The 21,437-nt window shown below is 40.7% G+C and overlaps 1 protein-coding gene across 1 annotated transcript; it reads right to left on the bottom strand.

Moving 5' to 3' along the window:
- Nucleotides 1–58: 58 nt before the first annotated feature.
- armc2 (armadillo repeat containing 2) lies at nucleotides 59–21,085 on the bottom strand. Its single transcript, XM_040124904.1, has 17 exons — nucleotides 20,933–21,085; nucleotides 18,647–18,951; nucleotides 18,467–18,539; nucleotides 17,949–18,114; nucleotides 17,195–17,321; nucleotides 14,473–14,540; nucleotides 12,375–12,559; nucleotides 10,930–11,032; nucleotides 10,500–10,714; nucleotides 9,693–9,838; nucleotides 8,094–8,193; nucleotides 6,322–6,652; nucleotides 4,377–4,499; nucleotides 4,076–4,189; nucleotides 3,503–3,635; nucleotides 1,467–1,621; nucleotides 59–1,213 (listed from the first exon to the last, which is right to left on the bottom strand). The coding sequence occupies exons 2-17, from the start codon at nucleotides 18,862–18,864 to the stop codon at nucleotides 1,080–1,082; spliced, it is 2,391 nt and encodes a 796-aa protein (XP_039980838.1). The 5' UTR covers nucleotides 18,865–18,951; nucleotides 20,933–21,085; the 3' UTR covers nucleotides 59–1,079.
- Nucleotides 21,086–21,437: the final 352 nt, after the last annotated feature.

The following is a 21,437-nucleotide window of genomic DNA, read 5'->3' as shown; positions in this document are numbered from 1 at the left end:
GCATTAAGTGCCGTTTCTGATTTGTTTCAATGTAATAACGATGTGATTTTGAAACGCTGTACTTTAGGCTACTTGGTGTAACTTGTAAGCACTGCCTGGCCCCATATCTGTGTAATAATAAAGGCTTTGAGAAGCAAAACGTTTCCTGCTTTCTTCTGCTTTATTATGAACACTTTCCAGCACCAGAACAATCCACAGACCATAAAAGAAAAAAAAGTTTTGCTCATGAGGTAAATTCCAGGTTAGTCATCTGTTTTCAAAACATTATCACAAAACAATTTTAACAACACAGTGTACATACAAAACAGATAGAATCTGTTATATAAATGTGCAAAGAACTTGTATTCAATTCTCCCTGTACATGTGAAGAAATAAAGGCTTCAGCGAGCTTTATGGGAGTGAAAGTTAAAGTGCATAAAAGGTTAAAAATGTTAACAAAATTAAAAACAAAAGGCTGCTGGTATTGATAAGACAGGGAGTGACTGAATGTTAAGAAAATAAATAAAAATTATATACGGATGGAAGTGCAAGTATTTGTCTATAGACAAGAATTGAGAAAGAATCTAGTAAATTTCACAAGCACATGTATTTTTATCCCATTTCATGCAGATTCAGTCTGCTTCTTATATTTTGCATAATTACCTTGATTATCCATTAAAGCTTTTCAACCAAAAATATCTTGCTTTGAGTATGAAACACTGGCTGTAAAAAGCTGGTAGCCTCATCGTTCATCTTTCAAAAACAGCATCAATAGCCAGCTTGAATTAGGAGTAATTAGCCATAATTTTATAAAAAAGACAACCATTGGGAACATACTTGAGCCTATGGTTGGACAGGGGACAAGTGAACTATGCTGCGGCAGCAGTCTGAGATGTTTAAAGGTGTTTTGATAAAGTGTTTTTAAAGTGTTTGGAATTCACAATTCAAACTGACCATCTCTGCCAGCAACTACTAACCTTCCCAGCCATTGTGTTTGATACTTGTAAGATGGAGCAAATGCTTCATCCTCTACAGTTTCGATAGAGGATAAAGGATTTACTTCTATGGCAACATGACTCTGAACTCCATATCCCAGTGTGTCAGACTGTCAGGTCTGGAGGCTGGAGCATCTTCATCAGTTTTTGAGCTACAGGTAGGAACTCCAACTCCCAGCATGCCCTGTGAAAATCCTTCATATCTTCATTTTGTATCCACTTCAGAGCCACGTCTTCATCTAAGGAATACGTTAAAAATAGTGGACGGAGAGTGAGAGGGGGGCAGTGTGAGGTTTCACGTTCATTTGCAAGACTTTATAGTGACAGGTTTCGTGCTCAGGCAGCTCCCAGATGTGACCATTGAGGTACTATGTTCGTGACAGTGTGACTGTGTGTGTTCCTCCCTTCCCCCTGAGGGCCACTGATGTGAGTAAGAGCATGTTCTCTCCAGTCTCCCTCCCTTGTTATGTAAGGATTGGGAATAACACCAACCTAAGTATGTGATGAGGGTCTCTAGCAGGGACTCTCTCTCCGTTGTGTCCAGCAGCTTCTCTGTACCACCGCCGATCAGGTTCCACAACGCCTGACAAACCTGCCCCGCCAGCTGCCAATCACCTGGTCCGAAGTCCCTCAGACAGTCCACCAGCCTGGTCTCACACACACACACACACACACACACACACACGGACACACATCATATGACTCATGGGAGCAGGATTCACATGTCTGGCAGGTTTGTGGGCATTAGCTCCACCTCATTGGATCTACATCTGAAAGAGCACTGTGTGTGTGTGTGTGTGTGTGTGTGTGTGTGTGTGTGTGTGTGTGTGTGTGTGTGTGTGTGTGTGTGTGTGTGTGTGTGTGTGTGTGTGTGTGTGTGTGTGTGTGTAAAGCGGGAAATGAGTATTTAATTGTTCAAGCAAAGCTCATATTTGGAAGTGATAAGCTTGCACTATAGATATCAGATAATTACACAGATTCTGTTCCTCTTTGAGTTCCCATGTGTTAAAAATGTACAAATTGAATCGACAAAACAGTAATTATATCTTTTCTATAACTACTGTGAACAAATAACATCAAGGCTGAGATGATTAGTAGCATCTTTTTCATGCCAGCGGACTTGTTATGCTCATGTTTGTCAAAAATGAAGACCATATTTCCCAATGCTAGGAAGCTACCCTTGTCAAAAATTCAGAAAGCTGTAGCTCAGTTAGCTCTTAAAGGGACAGTCTGGCGTTTTGGGAAATATACTAATTGTTATCCAAGAGGTACATGAGAAGATCGATACCGGCTTAGCTTAGCACAAAGACTGTAAACAGTGAGAAACAGTTACACTGGCTCTGTCAAAAGGTTGTAGACTAGCACACAACTTCCTCTAAAACCACAACATATCATGTTTACACTTTCTTAGTACTAATCAAACAAGACATAACTTGGTAGTGAGCTTTAGAGGTGCCGGAGGGTGGATTTTGCAACCTTCAGACTGAGCAGGACTAGCTGTTTCCCCCTGTTTGTAGTCTTTGTGCTAAGCTAAGCTAACTGACTTCTGGCTCCAGATATTGTCTGGTGGTTGCACATCAAATCTAGGTGCTGGTCATGGTAATGACATGTGTGAAAAAGAAGACGATGGCACATTCAAACGCTGTACTTTAGGCTACTTGGTGTAACTTGTAAGCACTGCCTGGCCCCATATCTGTGTAATAATAAAGGCTTTGAGAAGCAAAACGTTTCCTGCTTTCTTCTGCTTTATTATGAACACTTTCCAGCACCAGAACAATCCACAGACCATAAAAGAAAAAAGGTTTTGCTCATGAGGTAAATTCCAGGTTAGTCATCTGTTTTCAAAACATTATCACAAAACAATTTTAACAACACAGTGTACATACAAAACAGATAGAATCTGTTATATAAATGTGCAAAGAACTTGTATTAAATTCTCCCTGTACATGTGAAGAAATAAAGGCTTCAGCGAGCTTTATGGGAGTGAAAGTTAAAGTGCACAAAACGTTAAAAATGTTAACAAAAGGTTAAGCTGCAACCCACGTTTTGACCACACTCAAGTCCTGGTCTTTGTGAAGGCCCTCAGAAAGACCAAGACCAGGTGTGCTTGAAACATCAGTCACAAAAAAAAATATTGGACCTTAGTGTGTGGTCTCCGTCGTTTTCATTCACTGGTATCGATTGGATCAGCTTTGGCAACTACATCTGGGGAATTGCTGTAAGCCATAAAGAGTAGCTTTGAGACAAAGAAGGAGGAGAGGGATTCTGTTTGTCAAAGGAATAGTTTGACATTTGTGGCACGAGAGTCAGATGACACGATAATATTTTAATCTCAACAGGATTTTTCCAGGCACAGTAGATCTGCTTTTTCAGAACCTTTAGTATATTTAGTGGAAAGTGTGCCTGTGAATTGTCAAATACAATAAAAATATGTACTGTGTATAAGTGTGTACATACACACACACACACACAAACAAACACATGCCCACACTAATTAACTCTTAATCTCTAAGTGCATTTGTCCTTACTTGGCAGCAGCCCCCTCTAGTGAGAGACTGACCCAGTTCGGGGGGTCCAGAGCCAGGTTGGTGAGGACCCCGCAGGCTGAAAAACACATCTCAGTGCTTTTTGAGTCGAGCAGCGTCACCACAAACTGGTGCACTGAGGGAGAGAGAGGGGTTGGAGAAAGATGACGGAGTGATTGAGCGGACGAGGACAAAGCAGGGCAAAGATAAGAGGGCCGCTATCAACAGAGCCAGCAGGCATGTTTATACTGACTGTAGCTGGCCTTGCAGATAAGTCCAGCCCAAACATGACACAACAATACGTAGAGGTGCATACTGTACTGGTGTTCTGTGACTAAGTGCTCAGCTTTCTGTAGTTAGACGTGAGGTGCCTTAAAGACTTTGGATAGATGGGAAGTTTTGATTCTAACATGGCCATTCTTTGCCAACTTTTTCCTGCAAGAGTTACATAATATGGCACAAAAAAATATGACATAAGTTTAGTCACGTTGAGGTTTTTTTGTGTGTGTGTGTGTGTGTGTGTGTGTGTGTGTGTGTGTGTGTGTGTGTCTGTCTGTGTTTGTGTCCACCATCTACCTTTGTTCTGCATAATAAAGTTCCGCACATCCTTGGACCGTGACAAGTTTCCATATACACGGGTGGCCTCAAGCATGGCGTCCATACTGGAGCTGAGCACCAACTTCAACATTACTGAAGTAAAAAGGCAGAGTGAGCAGAGAAAAGACAGACGTGGGGGCGTAAAAGGGGGAGGATAATTAGGAAAAGCAGGAAGATTGAAAAAATAGTGTAAGATTAGCAAATTAGACAGATAGTAGCATACCCTCATTGTTTTTATTTGTCAGTTCTACATTAAACTCTGCCACTCTTTCAGTCTTACACTTTGCGATGGTGAGTTGACTGTGTCTGATTGCAGAGCTTTCTTCCTGGTAGAAGGACAGGTTGTTGATGGTGGCAGCCACATTCACCAGCAGCTCTTCGCTCTCCTGCACAGACCTCAACTCTGTGTTATCCACACCCACACACACACAAAAGAAAAACAAGAAAATAAAAAAATCATCAATGAGAGCAACCTTTAATTAACATGCCTTTTTACACAGATCTTGTCTTTTTCCTTACAAATCCTCCTGTATAAAATGCAGCCAACAGAGGGAGCATCCACACAGCACGGCCAACAGGAACAGGCCTTAATGCTCCTGAAATACAGTGTTACTGCTCACTATTCATTTATGTGAAGTGACCCCTCGTTCTGATTACAATCAGAAGTTTTCTTTCGCCTTGTAAAGAACATGTGTTTACTCAGTGCGCAGAAGGAACTGCCCTTTCTTATGAAAGACAAATGACTAACCAGATGAATCCAGCTGAAAGCTTTGCTTCCTTATATGCTGATGTAGGGGGGAAGATAAAGTAAGGGTAGATTATTAATCCTTGAAACGAGGATTAATAATCATGTATTCTGTTAAGCGGGTGTCATTCAATATTAAGATGTTGTGTTTCATATTTTCAAGTGTAATGCAGACGTAAATAGATATACCTGGTCATTTACAGATTGATAGAAGAATCATAGAATGATTTAAATGAGATAAATACATGCAGACATACAGTGAGTCCGCTGGCTTTTCAGCCTTTTTGCATATTGCAGCTCTGCCACACTAACAGTGTGACATTATATTGAAAGCATCTGTGGTTAATTTTGGCCTGATATAGTCGGTTTGATCATGAGCTGCATACAAAGGTCAATGTGACCCAAACCAAGCAGCCATGACTCTGTGAGCGGTTTGCAAACCGAGTCTGTTCCTGATATAGCAGCAGATGTCTTGTGCTCAGTCATAAATCGCAGATATTGCGGTTGCACTGTCAACCGGCGCCTGTGTCACACAGAATTTTGTTTCTGGGTCTGACTGGAAAGGCCGCTTTGTTGTGCCCCCCTCCCCCCTTCAAAGCTCTGTAATGTAAAGCAGTGCAGCCTGTCATGAACTTGATCAAAACAGTTCTTCAATCAGCCAAACCTGCTCCTTCATTGTCTACTTAGATTTTGTTTTGTCTCCAGCTGTCTCCATACTTCCCCTCAAATGCTCATTTTATGTTTCTGTCTTCAGTTACTTCATTTACTTCCAATCTTACTCACTGGCTTTAATCACACACCCATCTATCTTTAAAAAATTTGCATTTTTTTTCTACATTAGTTTGACCTCTGTTTTGTTTATTTAATTCTCTCTCCCAACTGCCATGAAGCATGTGTAGGTGGCACGCAGCAGAGAAATTGAGAGTTTCACACCCACCTGCGTATCAGCTCAACCTGTCCTGAAACCATCTAACCACATGGGAGAATTTCACATACACACAAGCCAAGCCGGCTGTGAGATGTCACAGAACATCCTGCTCATGCAGTGAAGGGCTCCTCGCTCTGTCAGACTCAAAAAAAAAACAACCCCCCCCCCCCGAAAAAAAAAAGCGGGTAAACCCAAAGAGGATGTGCTGCGTATTGAACAGAAAGCACTGAGAGGAAAGCAAGCGATGGAATGAACAGACAAATGAGGAGTGTGTTTTCGACCAAAGTCATGTCTTGTTCCCAGCACAAGGGAAGTGGTTGGGTACCTAGCAGATACTTATTATACTTACAATGCTCTAAACAGCTATTTTTAAACGTATCAGAACTCCAGATTGTCGCACATTGCCTCCTTTGTACAACAAAGATACAATACGGGCAAAAAGAATAATTCTAAGAGTATTACAGCTATAAATCTGCTACTGACTTTACTTTTTGCCATTTAATAAATCATATAGATAATAAGTGAATGACTTAATGAGTTCCTCCTGCTCACCTACTGTCTCCATTAGAAGCTGAATGCAGGTTGTGTTGGTTGCCACCGCCGGACCTACGGCGGGCTGGATGGACATGTTCGCCAGCACCCTGACCAGCTTCACCAGCACGTCGTCTTCCTCCTGTGCGCTCATGGGAGGAGCCGGAGGTTTGCTGGGGGAAGGGGCACCTGTGTGTGAGGGTGTGTGTGGTAACGCGTCTCTTCGCTGGTAGCTGTTGTACAGTTGGAGGAGCGTGTCCATGCAGCCCTCGCATTGGAAGAGCTGCCGCCGAGCCTCGTCACTTTTGGCTGTGAGGTTCCCGAGGGTGAAAAGGAGGCGCACGACAAGGTCCTGTGGGAGATCAGTGGTCGATTTGCATCAAATATTTGTCATATATTTTTCAAGCTTCTAAATGAAAGCAAACCTATCACAAATTTGTTTAGATGTCTTAGCCAAAGCTTAGCTTAGCTTACTTCATGGCATAAAACAGTGTTCAATTGATCAATATTTCCTCTTACAGCATTTTAATTAAGTCATTGCAAGATATAGTATGTAGATAATGTATGACATATAATATGAGCTTTTTTTTGTACTAGTTCCTGGGTTCATATTTATCAGTATTTTAGGGCTGCAACTAACGATTCATTTTCATTACTGATTAATCTGCCAGTTATTGTCTTTATTAATAATTAAAATGTCAGAAAGTAGTGAAACTTGCCATGTATAATTTCCTGGAGTCCAAAACCGACATCTTCAAATGTCTTGTTTTGTTGGATTAACGGTCCAAAATCCAAAGATGTTCAATTTACAATTATATAACACAGAGTAAGCCCGCACATATGAAGCTGGAATCAGGAAATGTTTGGCATTTTAATTGAGGCAATGAGTAAATAATCGAAATAACTGCCGATTATTTTTCTGTTCATCAAATTAAAGTTAAAGATTTAAAGATCAGCAATAACTTCACCTGCAGCACAGTGAGCCTGCCCGGTCAAGTAGCACTATTGTCAGTGGCTGAAGGTTTGGAGTGGTGTAAACGTCTTTGAACGTAACTACACCCCATCTTTTTGATGAGTTATCACACACTTAGAGAGCAAAAAGGTGACAAATAACACCCTGTGTGTCACACATTGTATCCTGACTCTACTAAGTAAATGACGCGAAGAGCAGGTTAGCCAGGACCACGCTCAATGACATTGGTTTGAGGATAGGACGGGCCGTCCCAGGACTCACTGCTCATCACGTCTTACTGTCGTGTGTGTGTGTGTGTGTGTGTGTGTGTGTGTGTGTGTGTGTGTGTGTGTGTGTGTGTGTGTGTATTTAAAGGTGTGCGTATTTGTTTATCTCTTGTGGGATTAAGACCCCCCCCCATCTATCTCTCCTCCCCTCCACCTCTGCACCACCTCTATTCTACTTACATCTCCTTAATTTTTTCTTTTTCTCCTCCCTCCTTTTTTTCTCCTCCCTCCTCCCCTTTCCTTGACTTACTCAGCCCCTCCTGGGATGATTAAATTTCAAAACACACTAACACATACATACACACACACACACACACATACACAAACACACACAAATAACAGAGCAGAGACAAAAACACGAACGCTACATGCAGATAGACACGATGTCCCGTATATGATCTTGGACTCAGCGTACAGAAACAACTAGCTCTGAAGGTAAACATGCGATGTGGAGTTACATCGTGACCACTGGAGAAGCTTGTCTTCACTTCTCTCTATAATACACACACACTCAAGCACAAACACACAAACGCAGACAAGGCTCGTGGGCTCACCTGTTTTTGGTGATGTTTGCTCAGCAGTTCTAAAAATAGTCGGTAGCAGTCGGGAATCTGGGCCAGGGCGAGGCGGCACTCCGAGTAAGAAGAGAGTTTACTGAGGGACAGAGAGGACAACAAATAGCACTGACCATTACACTCACTGACCGCTCCACTATGCTGACTAAATATGGAGATATTAAATCAACACTGTTAATGGATAAGTAGGCCTGGGCTACAATCTAAAGTTTTCATTATCTCGGCCAAAAATATCCAGACAGTATTTATTTTATCAGCACTAAAACCTAGTCACATAGTTTTTTCTTGTACTCTGCATCAGAAAAACAGATTTTGTTACACACTAAAGTACTAGATATTCTATTTTGCACTTCAGACACGGATAATGTACTTTTGCTAGAGAATGTGAAGATGAGGACTCTGGGCGTAATTTGCGTCACTGCACTTTGAGTGGTGCAGGCACTGAGATCAGATGATATTGAGCCTGTAGTAAGTGGCCTGCTGCTGGCGAAGGGTCACTGAGAATTGGACTAACTTTGGTGCCAAAGCCCTGTGCCAGGTTTTACACTGAACAATTGTCCCATGTATCTCAATAAAAGGTCAGGATTACAGCAAGCATGTATTCCACAGCATTAATTCCGAAGTGTCCTGAGTGAGTATCCTTCATCAGTGGAATAAGTTGTGTGATGAGGGTGGATGCAGCTGAGCTCAAGTCAGGTATCTATCTGGTTCAGCAAAAAGACAAAATCCTTCAAGCTTTGTGTTTACTTCCACCTCCTCGATATTATATGTGATATTTTGACAGGAAAGTCTTAAGTTATTTTATATACAGAATGCATTTTTGTAAGAGTACAGTAGTATAAACCACAGTTTTAACCTATGTTAGATCTGTCTACCCTTGGAAATGCATTTTGTTGACTGTTGGCACTGTAACTTAAAACACCTCGCAGTCCTAAAGAGCTGCGTATTTTATCTAGTGTCAGCCTCTCTGAGAAGCTGGTAAGTATGATTTGGGTGAGCAGGTTCAAGTTGTCAGCTCTACTTTTCCTTTTGCTCGATCCAATTTGCATCTGGTGCATTACATGTTGTTTCTGTAATTGTCAAACATAGACGATCTTTGACATTTTTTTCCATAAATGTGTCAGTTTTTTTGATAGACCAGTGACCCGCACAAATCTTTACACTACAAATGTGGCAGTATATGTATGTTTTTGCATTTGAAGTCATTTGTACATTCAGTACTGTATAGTTGAAAAGCTAAAAAAACTGTATGAAAAAAACTCTTGTTTTGTGAGACCTAACTTCATACAAAAACATCATGAAAATAAATTTAAAAAGGGCTGATTTACTGTGGAGGGACAGTGATTACTGGAGAAAGAAGAAAAAACAGAGAGCATTGGGTGAGAAGTGAATAATGGCCTGTTTTGATTCAGCTTGTTACAGTTTGTGATGGTTTACATTAGTCTGCTGAGGGGAGAAGAAAGAAGAAGTAAGGGAGAAAGTATCCACGACACCAAAGACAATTTTGACTCCAAACCACAACTGGGGTGAGACACTGAGGGAAATCATTATAACCATATGGAAGTGCATGTGTGATACCTGTATATTCTGGAAATGTTGGTGCAGATGTCCTGGTCTCTGCGGTGATGACACAGCACCAGACAAAGCTCTGACTGTACAGAGAAGGATACAAAGAGTGGACGGGAATCAGGGTGATCGGCAAGGTTCCTCAGGGTCGCTGTCAGCTACAGGAGTCAGAGGTCAGACAGAGGGAGATAAAAAGGGAGGGAGAGGGGTGAGAGTGTGGGTTGGCAAGTACAAGTCTGTACACTTTGTATCTTGAAGGTCTGCATTTAGTCCAATATTGCACATCAGTGTTGTGTTGTGGTTAGCACACAATGTCAGTCATATGCTCATTAAAGCTGGCTGCTGGCCTGTACAGGATGCCATGCAGCAGAGCGACCGGAAACTATTCAGTATGTGCATAAATCATTCTATCACAAGAGGGAAACAGAAACTTCCAACACACGGCAGCACTGAAAGTTCTGGAAAGTCAAGGTCTGCTTATTTCCCTCTTCTAACCGTTTAAGGAGTTGTGTTAGATATTAAATTAAGCGCTGGCTCAAGATGTTTGCTTGGGCCAACTTGTGTGGTTAACTAATCATTTTCAGAAGAGTGAAGCAGGGTGTGCATTGGACTGAAATGTCAAAACCAGCAACATTATGCTCCTGTAGCAGCTTATATACCAGACATAAACAAAAACATTTTTGTCTAATAGTGGAAAAACTGCATCAGCCAACAAACATATAAAGAAGAACTTTAACATTTTGATCCTTTTTATTGACTTAAAATAAATTTTTTAGTTGCTGTCCACCAAATATCAAATGAATCGCAAGTCTGTCACACCTGTACAAGGATGTGCCCTGCTATAGTGAAGTGGGTCTTTTCCACTGCGTTAAGCCTCTGGATGAGTTTCTGAGCCACACCAATACAGTTCTTGTCCAGCAGGAGTCTGAGGATTGCACCATTTCCTGAGAGAAATTTCAGAGTGCCAACGCAGTACAAGAGCGCTTCTCCAGATGTAGACACATCCTCATTGCTCAGTACACCCAGCAATGAGTCTAGACATAGATAAAAAAAACAACATCCATTGTTACCACCCATATAGTGTACACCTGAAGGAATATTGGCCATTTGTAATGATAGAGTTCAGGGGATCACAAAAATGGCAGCACCAAATAGAACCAGATAGATAAAAATGAACCCCTAAGGAATTATATTTGAAAACAGAGGATTTGGTAAAGAACATCAACCCTCTGAATCAGATCATCCTAACCTATAATAGAGTTGTTCTGGAAGAGGATGTCATTGCTTTCACTGCGGCTGATCTGGAAGATGAGCTTACAGATGTTGAGCAGGTTGTTTCCACTGACACACAGCTGGAGAAAAAAACAAAAATAAACATAAATAAATAAAATGCAAAACCCTTCACATAACTTTTGTATAAAGCATTTAAGTGCCCTGGATGCCCTTGTGATAGAGACTTAGTGGCAGACGTGCTGACACACACACACAGACGACTCACAGCAAGGCAGAGCTTGGCGATGTGCAGGTTGAGCTGGGCAGAGTTGAGGTCGATGAGGCGGAACAGTGTTCGAAGAATCCCTGACCTCCTCTTACAGCGCCGGCCGAGCATGTCCGCTTCTGCCAAGGTGCCATGGAGATGGTCACACAAATCACACAGACGGTCCACCGAGCCCTCAGAGCTGCCTGGCATTGCAGGAAAGCAGGGGAAAAAAATTAGTTCAAGTTAAGGGCAACCTGTCAAACATTCACAGAGAAAGCAAACATCCAAAAATGAAAACACTCGCTTTTGTGTGTTGGCAAGTGTGCATCCATATAAACAAACATGTGAGTGATAGTTTGTCTATGTTGTGGTGTAATACTGTACATTTGGGCTCTACTGCATGGTGCATATCTATTATCTGCATGAGGAACTTGAGCTTTAATTGTCAACATCAATAATACATTGGTCAGCAGTAAAATAACTTTCCCCTTCCTTTTCTAAGAAGCAGCTTTGAATTTCAATGGTCAAATCCAGGGAAACAATTCTGCAACAGGCAGCTACAATCTTGACGCAGAGGAAGAGAGAGGGTGGAGTCTTTTCCTTGTTTTTGAGGTAAAATAAATGTTTTCCCTGCATAAATAACAGGGTTTGGCCATTTCTAAAAAAGCTTGGCCGCAGTCTCACATTCAACACTTCACTGCAATTTCCCCCCTGAATCTTAAAGGTGTTTTATGCATGAGCCAGAAGGCACTTGGTACAATAAATATTTAATATTTATCTTTCAAATGAATTTTCCATTAAATTTGTAGAGTGTTAAAATATTTACAGCCATAGATTTCACTTCATGGGTGCTAGACTACAGTTTCGGGCTAAGACAATTCTGCATGGGTGCCAAACATAACACTGTGTGTTTTGTTTGCCTCTCTCCGGTGGTTGAAATGACAGTGCTTTTTCATTTTGTGAGACTTTATGTATGACTATCTGCCTGTGGTAAAAAAAATCTATTTCTCAGCCAGCTGGTCGAAAATTAAATCTAATAAGGAAACACAGAAATGAGACACTAATAAGAGATGCTTAACTCTAATAAAATAAATAAATAAATAAAATGCAAAACCCTTCACATAACTTTTGTATAAAGCATTTAAGTGCCCTGGATGCCCTTGTGATAGAGACTTAGTGGCAGACGTGCTGACACACACACACAGACGACTCACAGCAAGGCAGAGCTTGGCGATGTGCAGGTTGAGCTGGGCAGAGTTGAGGTCGATGAGGCGGAACAGTGTTCGAAGAATCCCTGACCTCCTCTTACAGCGCCGGCCGAGCATGTCCGCTTCTGCCAAGGTGCCATGGAGATGGTCACACAAATCACACAGACGGTCCACCGAGCCCTCAGAGCTGCCTGGCATTGCAGGAAAGCAGGGGGAAAAAAAATTAGTTCAAGTTAAGGGCAACCTGTCAAACATTCACAGAGAAAGCAAACATCCAAAAATGAAAACACTCGCTTTTGTGTGTTGGCAAGTGTGCATCCATATAAACAAACATGTGAGTGATAGTTTGTCTATGTTGTGGTGTAATACTGTACATTTGGGCTCTACTGCATGGTGCATATCTATTATCTGCATGAGGAACTTGAGCTTTAATTGTCAACATCAATAATACATTGGTCAGCAGTAAAATAACTTTCCCCTTCCTTTTCTAAGAAGCAGCTTTGAATTTCAATGGTCAAATCCAGGGAAACAATTCTGCAACAGGCAGCTACAATCTTGACGCAGAGGAAGAGAGAGGGTGGAGTCTTTTCCTTGTTTTTGAGGTAAAATAAATGTTTTCCCTGCATAAATAACAGGGTTTGGCCATTTCTAAAAAAGCTTGGCCGCAGTCTCACATTCAACACTTCACTGCAATTTCCCCCCTGAATCTTAAAGGTGTTTTATGCATGAGCCAGAAGGCACTTGGTACAATAAATATTTAATATTTATCTTTCAAATGAATTTTCCATTAAATTTGTAGAGTGTTAAAATATTTACAGCCATAGATTTCACTTCATGGGTGCTAGACTACAGTTTCGGGCTAAGACAATTCTGCATGGGTGCCAAACATAACACTGTGTGTTTTGTTTGCCTCTCTCCGGTGGTTGAAATGACAGTGCTTTTTCATTTTGTGAGACTTTATGTATGACTATCTGCCTGTGGTAAAAAAAATCTATTTCTCAGCCAGCTGGTCGAAAATTAAATCTAATAAGGAAACACAGAAATGAGACACTAATAAGAGATGCTTAACTCTAATAAAATAAATAAATAAATAAATAAAAATAAAAAAAGCCAGAAGCCAAGAGGAAAAAGTACAAAAAGTAAGTAATATTGTGAGTGGAGTGGGTGACAGAAACTATATTTTTTTGGGTCAAATGAATGAATTTGGTCAAGACTGATGCATGTCATGTGTTTGCACTTTGTTATTGAGGTTCCTTATTAAACCGGCCACACTACCTGCAGTCACAGTCTCCAGTTGTTGGAGAAGAGGACCAATCGTATTATTCCAAATCAATGACTCTGCATCCTCTTCTGTGTTGTCTTCATTTCCCAGCACTGAAATGTGCGGAGAGAGTTCCATTTAGCCAATTAAAACCTCCAAATGCAGGCGGTGAACATGAGTGGAAAGCATGGTTCATAAGTTCACTGTCTTAAAATACAGCAGGAAGTTTGATGCCACAGTGAAAGGTTGCCATCCACAGCTAAACTTCCTCTGACTTTTTTCTTTGCTTATGTGAAATAGTCTGCATTTGGGCATGTTACTGTGTGCATGTGTGATGAAAACACATGTGTTAGTGCACGCATATGTGTGCAATCTCTCACAGACCATTTACTGTTTTTTGCTGAACATTTGCATACCCCCTTGCTTGGGGTGATGCAGGAAACTGTGGTTGCCCAAACCAACAGTTCTCTTAGCTATTGGCTGACTGTCTCTCGTGGTGGAAATTAGGCCCTTAGCAACAACACACCAATCAAAGTTTGACAGAATTTTGTGCAGTTACAGAGACAGATGCGTCTGTGTGATTGGTGAAACAACATTTCTTGGCCCAGGACTATATACTGTGGTATTATATTAGGCATGCTTACATTGATTTGGCTTTAGGTATCTTAGAAAATGAGTTATATTTGAAGTAAAATCACTGAGCAGATGAGTGGTAATATTATATTGAGTAAAGTTGCAACTACATTTATATTTCTACAAGCTATATAAAATGTACCATTTCTGTTAAATATGCATAGCTTTGTAAAAACTGCAGTGAGGTTCATTTAGTAGATCTGGACAAACCTGTTCTCTGTCCTTTTGTGCAGTCTGTGAGTCTAACTCCTGAGTCAACACCAGGCTGCATTATTCTACTGTTGGTACAAAGAAACACAAAACACAAAGAGTGTGATTACATCAGATTTTGGACACAAGATGTGACTACTGACTAGTTTTGTTAAATTTCATTGACTTTGGGAGTTTAAAATAATAGTAAAATCCTAAACTAAGAGGCACACAAAAATATTTAAAGGATGAATTGTTGTATCAAAGAATAAATTCACATGAAAAGTTGCTGACTTGATATTCTGGCAAAAGGCCTATAGTTGTATGTTCATCAAGTGCCACTAGGTGTCCCTGTTGCAGCAGAGGTTGAGACTAGTGTGCAGGTGCTGTTATCTGTGATGTGCGTGTCTATGTACGCACATATGTGCCCACATGAAAATACACCTGCCTGTATATTTATTTGTGTGCCTGTTGGTGCGTGACTGCTTGTGCGTTTCCTTGTACATGTGAATCTTTGTGTCTGTGCTTGCATGTGTGCCATTGTGCATCTCCAGCTGCAATCCCCAACAGACAGGAACTAAGATCTTAGCTTTGTAGGCAGTCTGGTTGAAGCTGTTCACGGTTTGTCAGTGTGAGCTGTCTTACTACTGTAAAGTGCTCACAAAAACACGCCCTGTGTCATGCCATTGTTGAATCTTAATCTCTGCATGGCACTGTGAAGTCTGCACTGTTTAACTCACACACAAAGAGAATGGCTCAATGCTACAATAAATTTTATGAAACGTGACAGGTAGTGTGCCTTGTGATTAACTACTATGTGATCAGTAGAGAAACTAATTATAAATAAATAGAGATGAACACAAGCAGCATGTTGAATCATCCTAATCACCTCTGTAACTGCAAGATTTACTTCACAAATCTCACAAAGAAGTGTGAATCAACCTCAAAAAATATGGAAAAGTGTAATCATTATTATATTATCGGGACTGTCTGAAGCTTCTAGAGTGACATTAGCACAAAGGGCTGAGTCTTAAGATGGAATATTTCTTTGAGCTTTTACACTCAAGTGAGCTTTATTTCCTGGTCTTGGTGACAGGTATGAGACAGAAATTGACCACAGCTACTGTAAAAAAAAAAAGTTCTTTTCATTCCACTGGCGCATCATCAGAAGGTATTGCTTGATGACACTAGCATTAGTATACAGTGTGGCTGTTAGTATAGAGTGCACTTTCACTTTGAAGGAGATTTAGTGATTGGTATAAGCTGGCACACGGGGCATTTACAGCAGGGAGTGCTGGCTGAGGCATGTTGCAGTGAATGTCAAAGAGGGGGCTTTGGCTCTGTATGATAGGATTAAGAGCCTGATAATAAGGCCCCTTTGTGTGATACTGCATTCTCTGAGACATGACCTCATCCCTGTCTTAGGCCTGGCCAGTGCACTGCAGTCACAACACACGCTGCTGCCAGCCTTGCCCAGATGGGTACCCAAATCTAATAGAGAGCCATTTGGAGCTATAAAGCTCTGGCTTATTGGAGAAAAAGAACCTAGTGGATGTCTAATCTCCCCTATCTTTATATCTCATCCAACTCATCATATTAATTTGTCATGGTGCGTCTACTTCCACTTGCAGTTAGTGTACTCCTGGTTTGACTATCTCTGTGATTTTCACTCACTCACTGTTTGTCTCTGCATAATGCCGTTTATATTGTTCATTGCACGAAAACATAAGTGCAGTGCTTAAAAACCCCTGACCTAACACTAATCAAAAAGGGGAAGTCTTTAAACTTATCCTCTTTAATCATAAATTGACCACAGTGTGATCTCTGGGACCTTTCTTTGTCAGCAACAAGTTATACAAACATTGCGTGTTAACTTGGCCTGAGAGGGAGGAGGATGTGCTGCGGGCGATAGCCCAGATTTCCTGTAAAAATGTTTTATGGTCTGTCCCCCCTCTATAGCCCCATCTGCCCCACCCAATCGATCGGCGGGTGGATTGTAACGACAGCCCCCGACCTCACGCCCAGAGTTATGCCCCTCGTGCTGACACACAGCTGATGAGGTCGGCAGAAAAAAGCATAGCTTTTAGCCTCTCTGCACTGTGAAGGTGTGAAAGCTGACACGTGATAGTAATGACAGATAGAGGCAGACTCATTGGGAATAAAGCTCGCCAAGAAGCTGGAATTAACTGTAACTAAGATGTAGTGTACAGTAAAGTGTGTGAAGGTTTAACATGGGGTCAAGTGTCCCAAGTTGAAGAATTTGTTCTGTCTATTAGTTAGTGACACCATTGCTGGTCTAACTGACCTCATATATTCAGCTGTCATCGCTTTTGATCAGGGGTTGGGCATTTAAGCGTAAAACAAAAGACTTACAATTATAATGATATCAGCCTTACTAAGGTATTCTGTTATAATTTTCTCTTTGCAGCCTGGATAAGTTATGGATCAAAACCGGAAAACAAAGCGACATTAGAAACTCTACGAATTTAACTTACAGGGGCCATGCAAAAAGAGAGAGGCAAGAAAGCAAGAAGGAAGTGGAGGAGGAAATAATGAAAGGCAAAAACGGGAGGCACAAACTCCATCTAGTAATGGCTACCACTGCACCCTTTGGGTACCAATAAATCTTCAACTCATTGTCGGACTGTCCCTTCAGTCAAAAGGAAGGAGAGGGAGAGGGCGGGAGGGCAGATGAGAGGGAAGGACAGATCTTACAAGTCAAACAGAAGGACAGAAAGCGTACCTTTCACACGGTGTTCTGTGTGGGCCAAGTTTGAGAGAACCACTGTGGACCTTAGTGTGGTCTGTAACGGGGAGTCGTTTAGCTGACGGCTGCTTTTGTCCTGGGCCCGGGTTTAATCTCTCTGTCACTAAACACAGAAAGAATGTGGTAAGAAGTTATATACAGGCTGCTGCTGTATGCTGCAGTAACATTTCTACTTCCTTCACTGACCACAAGTACAAGTGTCCATTCATACACAATCACACAATGCAAACATACAACATTTGTGTTCAGGTAAAAGAGTTCAGTCAAATTCCGTTATCTGTTTTATTGCTGTAAATAGCAAAGAAGTTTCACAGGAAAAGGTTTGAGAGAGAGAGAGTAGTCATTTTCCACTCAAAATAGCAGCAGTAAATTACGTTTTTCACCCAGCCCAACCACAGAGAATGTAAATCAGGTATAATGTCGGCATGTGAATGGCTCTATTCATTTCCTTTTGAGAAAACTGCTTTAGCACTAGCGTCTGCACAGAAGATTTAGAAGGATGCAACGACTGAAATAAATGGTGTGCGTTTTTTTCACGTTTTACCTGTTTAACAAATGCGCCTTCTGTTATCAGCATTTCAATGTAAGCACAAAATGGATGATTACCTGATACCAAATACTTTACAATGTGTCATACAGTCAGTAACTATACACTTTTTCTTTTATCTACCATATTTTCTCCACTGACCCAGACTTGCATCAATAATTTTTTCAATATTTCCAGCCTTACCATCTGTGTGTCCCTCTACAGGAGGCAATGTGGTGAGAGATCCAGCCCTGAGGAGGCGTGCCCGTGCCCCTGCCAGCTCCCTCTTCATTTCCAGTGGGTCAGCGGGGGGTTGGGGAAAGGCTTTCAGTGCTTCCTCAGCATCACAGGGGACTGGAAACTTTGGCTTCTGGTACAGCACAAGCATATCAGTGGCATGATGGTGTGAACAATGAGCTAGAGCTTTGATCCACCAATGAAAATACTAACATCCACAAAGATCATCCTATTACTATTGTTACTCATTTATTCTTATCTTTATGTCATATATTAACATTATCATCCCATTTACTAAAACCAGATACACACCTTATCCCATTTACTGCTTTTTTCGGTGCATTTGAGTTCAGTTTTCATGGTAATACTCAGAATATTAGATGTACAAACATATCCCAGTGTACTACAAATAACACCTTAATTTGGTTATAAATTTCTGCTTAGACTATGACACATAGCGTGCACTTATTTGTGAGGGAACTTACGTGGTCCAATGGAGAGAGGCGAGTCCCTGAACCTGGCCTTGAATCAGGAGCATCAAAATTTTGAGCATGAAGACTGTAACATGAAAAATGGATGATTACTTTTACATGTTACATGTGACCCACAGTTGATCTCAGAACCTGACAAACTGAAAAGGGATATAAGTTGAGTTTGTGACTAACCTAAATGTTGATGGAGGTCTGTTGTCATGATCTGCACGAACAGAGCTCTTTCCAAAAAGTTGCCTGTGTCCATCTCTGGGAGTAAAAGGTCGCTGGGTGGATTGAACTCTCAGAGATTGTCTGGCTTCACTGACAATTTCTGCACTTGTTTTCCTCAAAGCGTTGCGCCGTGAAATGAAGGGGCTGCAAATATCATGTTTCCTCTCCATAGAGGCCATTTAGGCTTATTTGACATATGCCAAGACGGACTGCAAATGACTTCAGTGGTTTGACTTCATTGTGTGAGTGGTTACTTTGGTGTATCGCTGATGGGAACCGAAAAATTTGGTTAACGCCATAACAGAAAATGAACAGTAGGTGGGAAATGCTTCTGAGGTTGCTATGAAAAACATCAAGCATACAGATCCTTTAGTTTAAAAGTAGCAAGACCACAATGTAAATTTACTCCATTACAAGTTAAAGTCCTGCATTCAATCTTATATAAAAAAAATATGGAAATATTATCAACAAATGTACCTGAAATATCAAAAGTAAAAGTACCCATTGACAAGCAGAATGATGAAGAGATTTAGAGCTACAGCTAAAGATTATTGTCATGATCAGGAATCTGACAGTTCTTTTCTTGATACCTGATTCCTCTTTTAGTCTATAAAATATCATAACATAGTGGACAGTGTTCCTCTCAGTTTCCTAAAGTGCAAGCCAACATATTCAAATCCCTTGTTTTGTTGGACCAGCAGTCCAAAGCCCAAGGATCTGCTGTATTTAGTGACAGTGATATAAAACTGAGAAAAGCAGCAAATATTCCCATTTAAAAAGCTTGAACAAGTGATTTTTTTACAAAAACAAAAACAAAACAATAAGAAAACAGAGAAAACCCCTACAGCTAAATTGATTAATGAATTATCATAACATATGCTGATTAACCTTATGTAAATAAACAAATAGATTGACTAATTGTTTTAGTTGAAAGTGTGAACAGCCTTTTAATGTCGTAGCTAATAAGGGTGGGGTTTATTTGAACTATTTTCTATAATATTGGCTAGTTTAACGTATAACAGTGTATCGTATTTTATATTACAATCATCATCAAGTTTATTTTGTAAAACCCTAATCTTCAAAATAACTAGTTACTATAAATGAGAGTGGAGCTACAACAATTTGCTAATTAATTGATTAGATGATTATTCAGCAAAATGCATCATTTGTTATTTTTCAAGCAATGATGCCAAATATTCACTGGTTCCTACTTTTGAAATGCAGATGATTAGATGTTTTACTTGTCATATATGATCATAATTGGAATCTATTTGGGCTTTGAACTGCTGGTTGTACGAAACAAGCAACCTTAATATGTGAAATTATGCTATTTGAACTTATAACAGGCATTTTTCAATATTTGGGACATTTTCATTGGCAAATCATATTAACTGATTGCAAAAAAAAAAAAAGAAAAAAAAGATGAATCATTTGCTGCAGCCCTAATTGTCAGATGGTTGTAGTAAAGTAGAGAGTACAATATTTCTCTCTGAAATGTAGTGAGGTAGAAGTATAAAGTAACATAAAATGAAGTTTAAAAAAGTAGTCGAGTAAAGTAAGTGCTTTAAAATTGTACTTAAGTACTTCACTTAACGTCAGGTAGTACACGAGTAAATGTACTCAGTTATCCACCACTGATGGCTAGATAGTATTTCTTTTTTCATTTATTGGTCACAGCTACCCGATGGACACTAAAATGAGACCAACAGTGTGTCAGTCCAAATACAGTTTTTCTAAGACTGGAAAAGAGCAGCCTAATAATGGTTTGCCACTTTGGATTTAAGTGCAAAAACCGCCCATCAGTTTGGCTGATGATTGGATTTACTGTGGTTAAAAAGGCAATAAAGTCTAAATAATAATGGTTTTGGTTTGTTTATTTAAATAATACGCCCAGCAGTAGGGCTTCTACGTATTTAATTATTAAATTTCGTGGATTTTACGATTTAAAATGTGGATGGATAATGACAAGTCCCTATGCGCGTTCATGCTCCGTCTCCATGGCGACCAAATGCCGCGGTGGCACTTTGGACAACAAACCCACGAAACAAAATAACCTTATAGAAGGCGAGCTAAAGTATCTATTATTAACTTGCTGTAAAAGCAGTTGAAAACCCCTGGTCCGTGGCCAACTTTTACACGACCAGACGGAGGGGAGCTGAGAAAGAGAAAGTGTTTTTTGAAAGGCAGGTATGAATGAAAGCCCATCCACTAGCTAAACGGCTCGTGAAGTAAACTAGAAAAACTTACCGTTAACGCCGATGAAAATTCCTCTGTGGGGAATAGTTTTGGACAACTGTCACTCCAGATGTTGCACTCCGTGTCTTCCACAGCCGACACGGAAACAATGTGACCCCGCTGAAAATTGTTGAGAATTGGGAAGTTTTTCGAGCTCGCGGCAAACTAGCTTGAGGAGGACATGTGCACGAGCAGCAGCAGTCTCGCGCGAGACGGTGACGCGCGTGCATCAGTTGTGGAGGTAATGCCAGGATGCAAACCGTCAACAAAGGACCCTGCGTTCATTTCCAGCTATTATGTTGGTGTGGGATGTATTACTAGTCGTTCTTATGCATGCATGCACTGTATATAAAGGATAACGTATTTTTATTTTTGTCACTGATCAATCCAGGACCAGGACACGTGAAGCTGCTTGGGTACAAGTCCTGGTCCTGGATTGAAGTACGCTGGTATAAGTATTTTCAGTTTAGCATTGTTTATTTGACATTAAGAGAAGGATGGCATTAAATCACACAAA

This window comes from Xiphias gladius, chromosome 4 (genome assembly GCF_016859285.1).
Source record: "Xiphias gladius isolate SHS-SW01 ecotype Sanya breed wild chromosome 4, ASM1685928v1, whole genome shotgun sequence".
NCBI lineage: Eukaryota > Metazoa > Chordata > Actinopteri > Istiophoriformes > Xiphiidae > Xiphias > Xiphias gladius.
The sequence above is the reverse complement of the archived record's forward strand: the minus strand, read 5'-3'. Positions and strand labels throughout refer to the sequence as shown.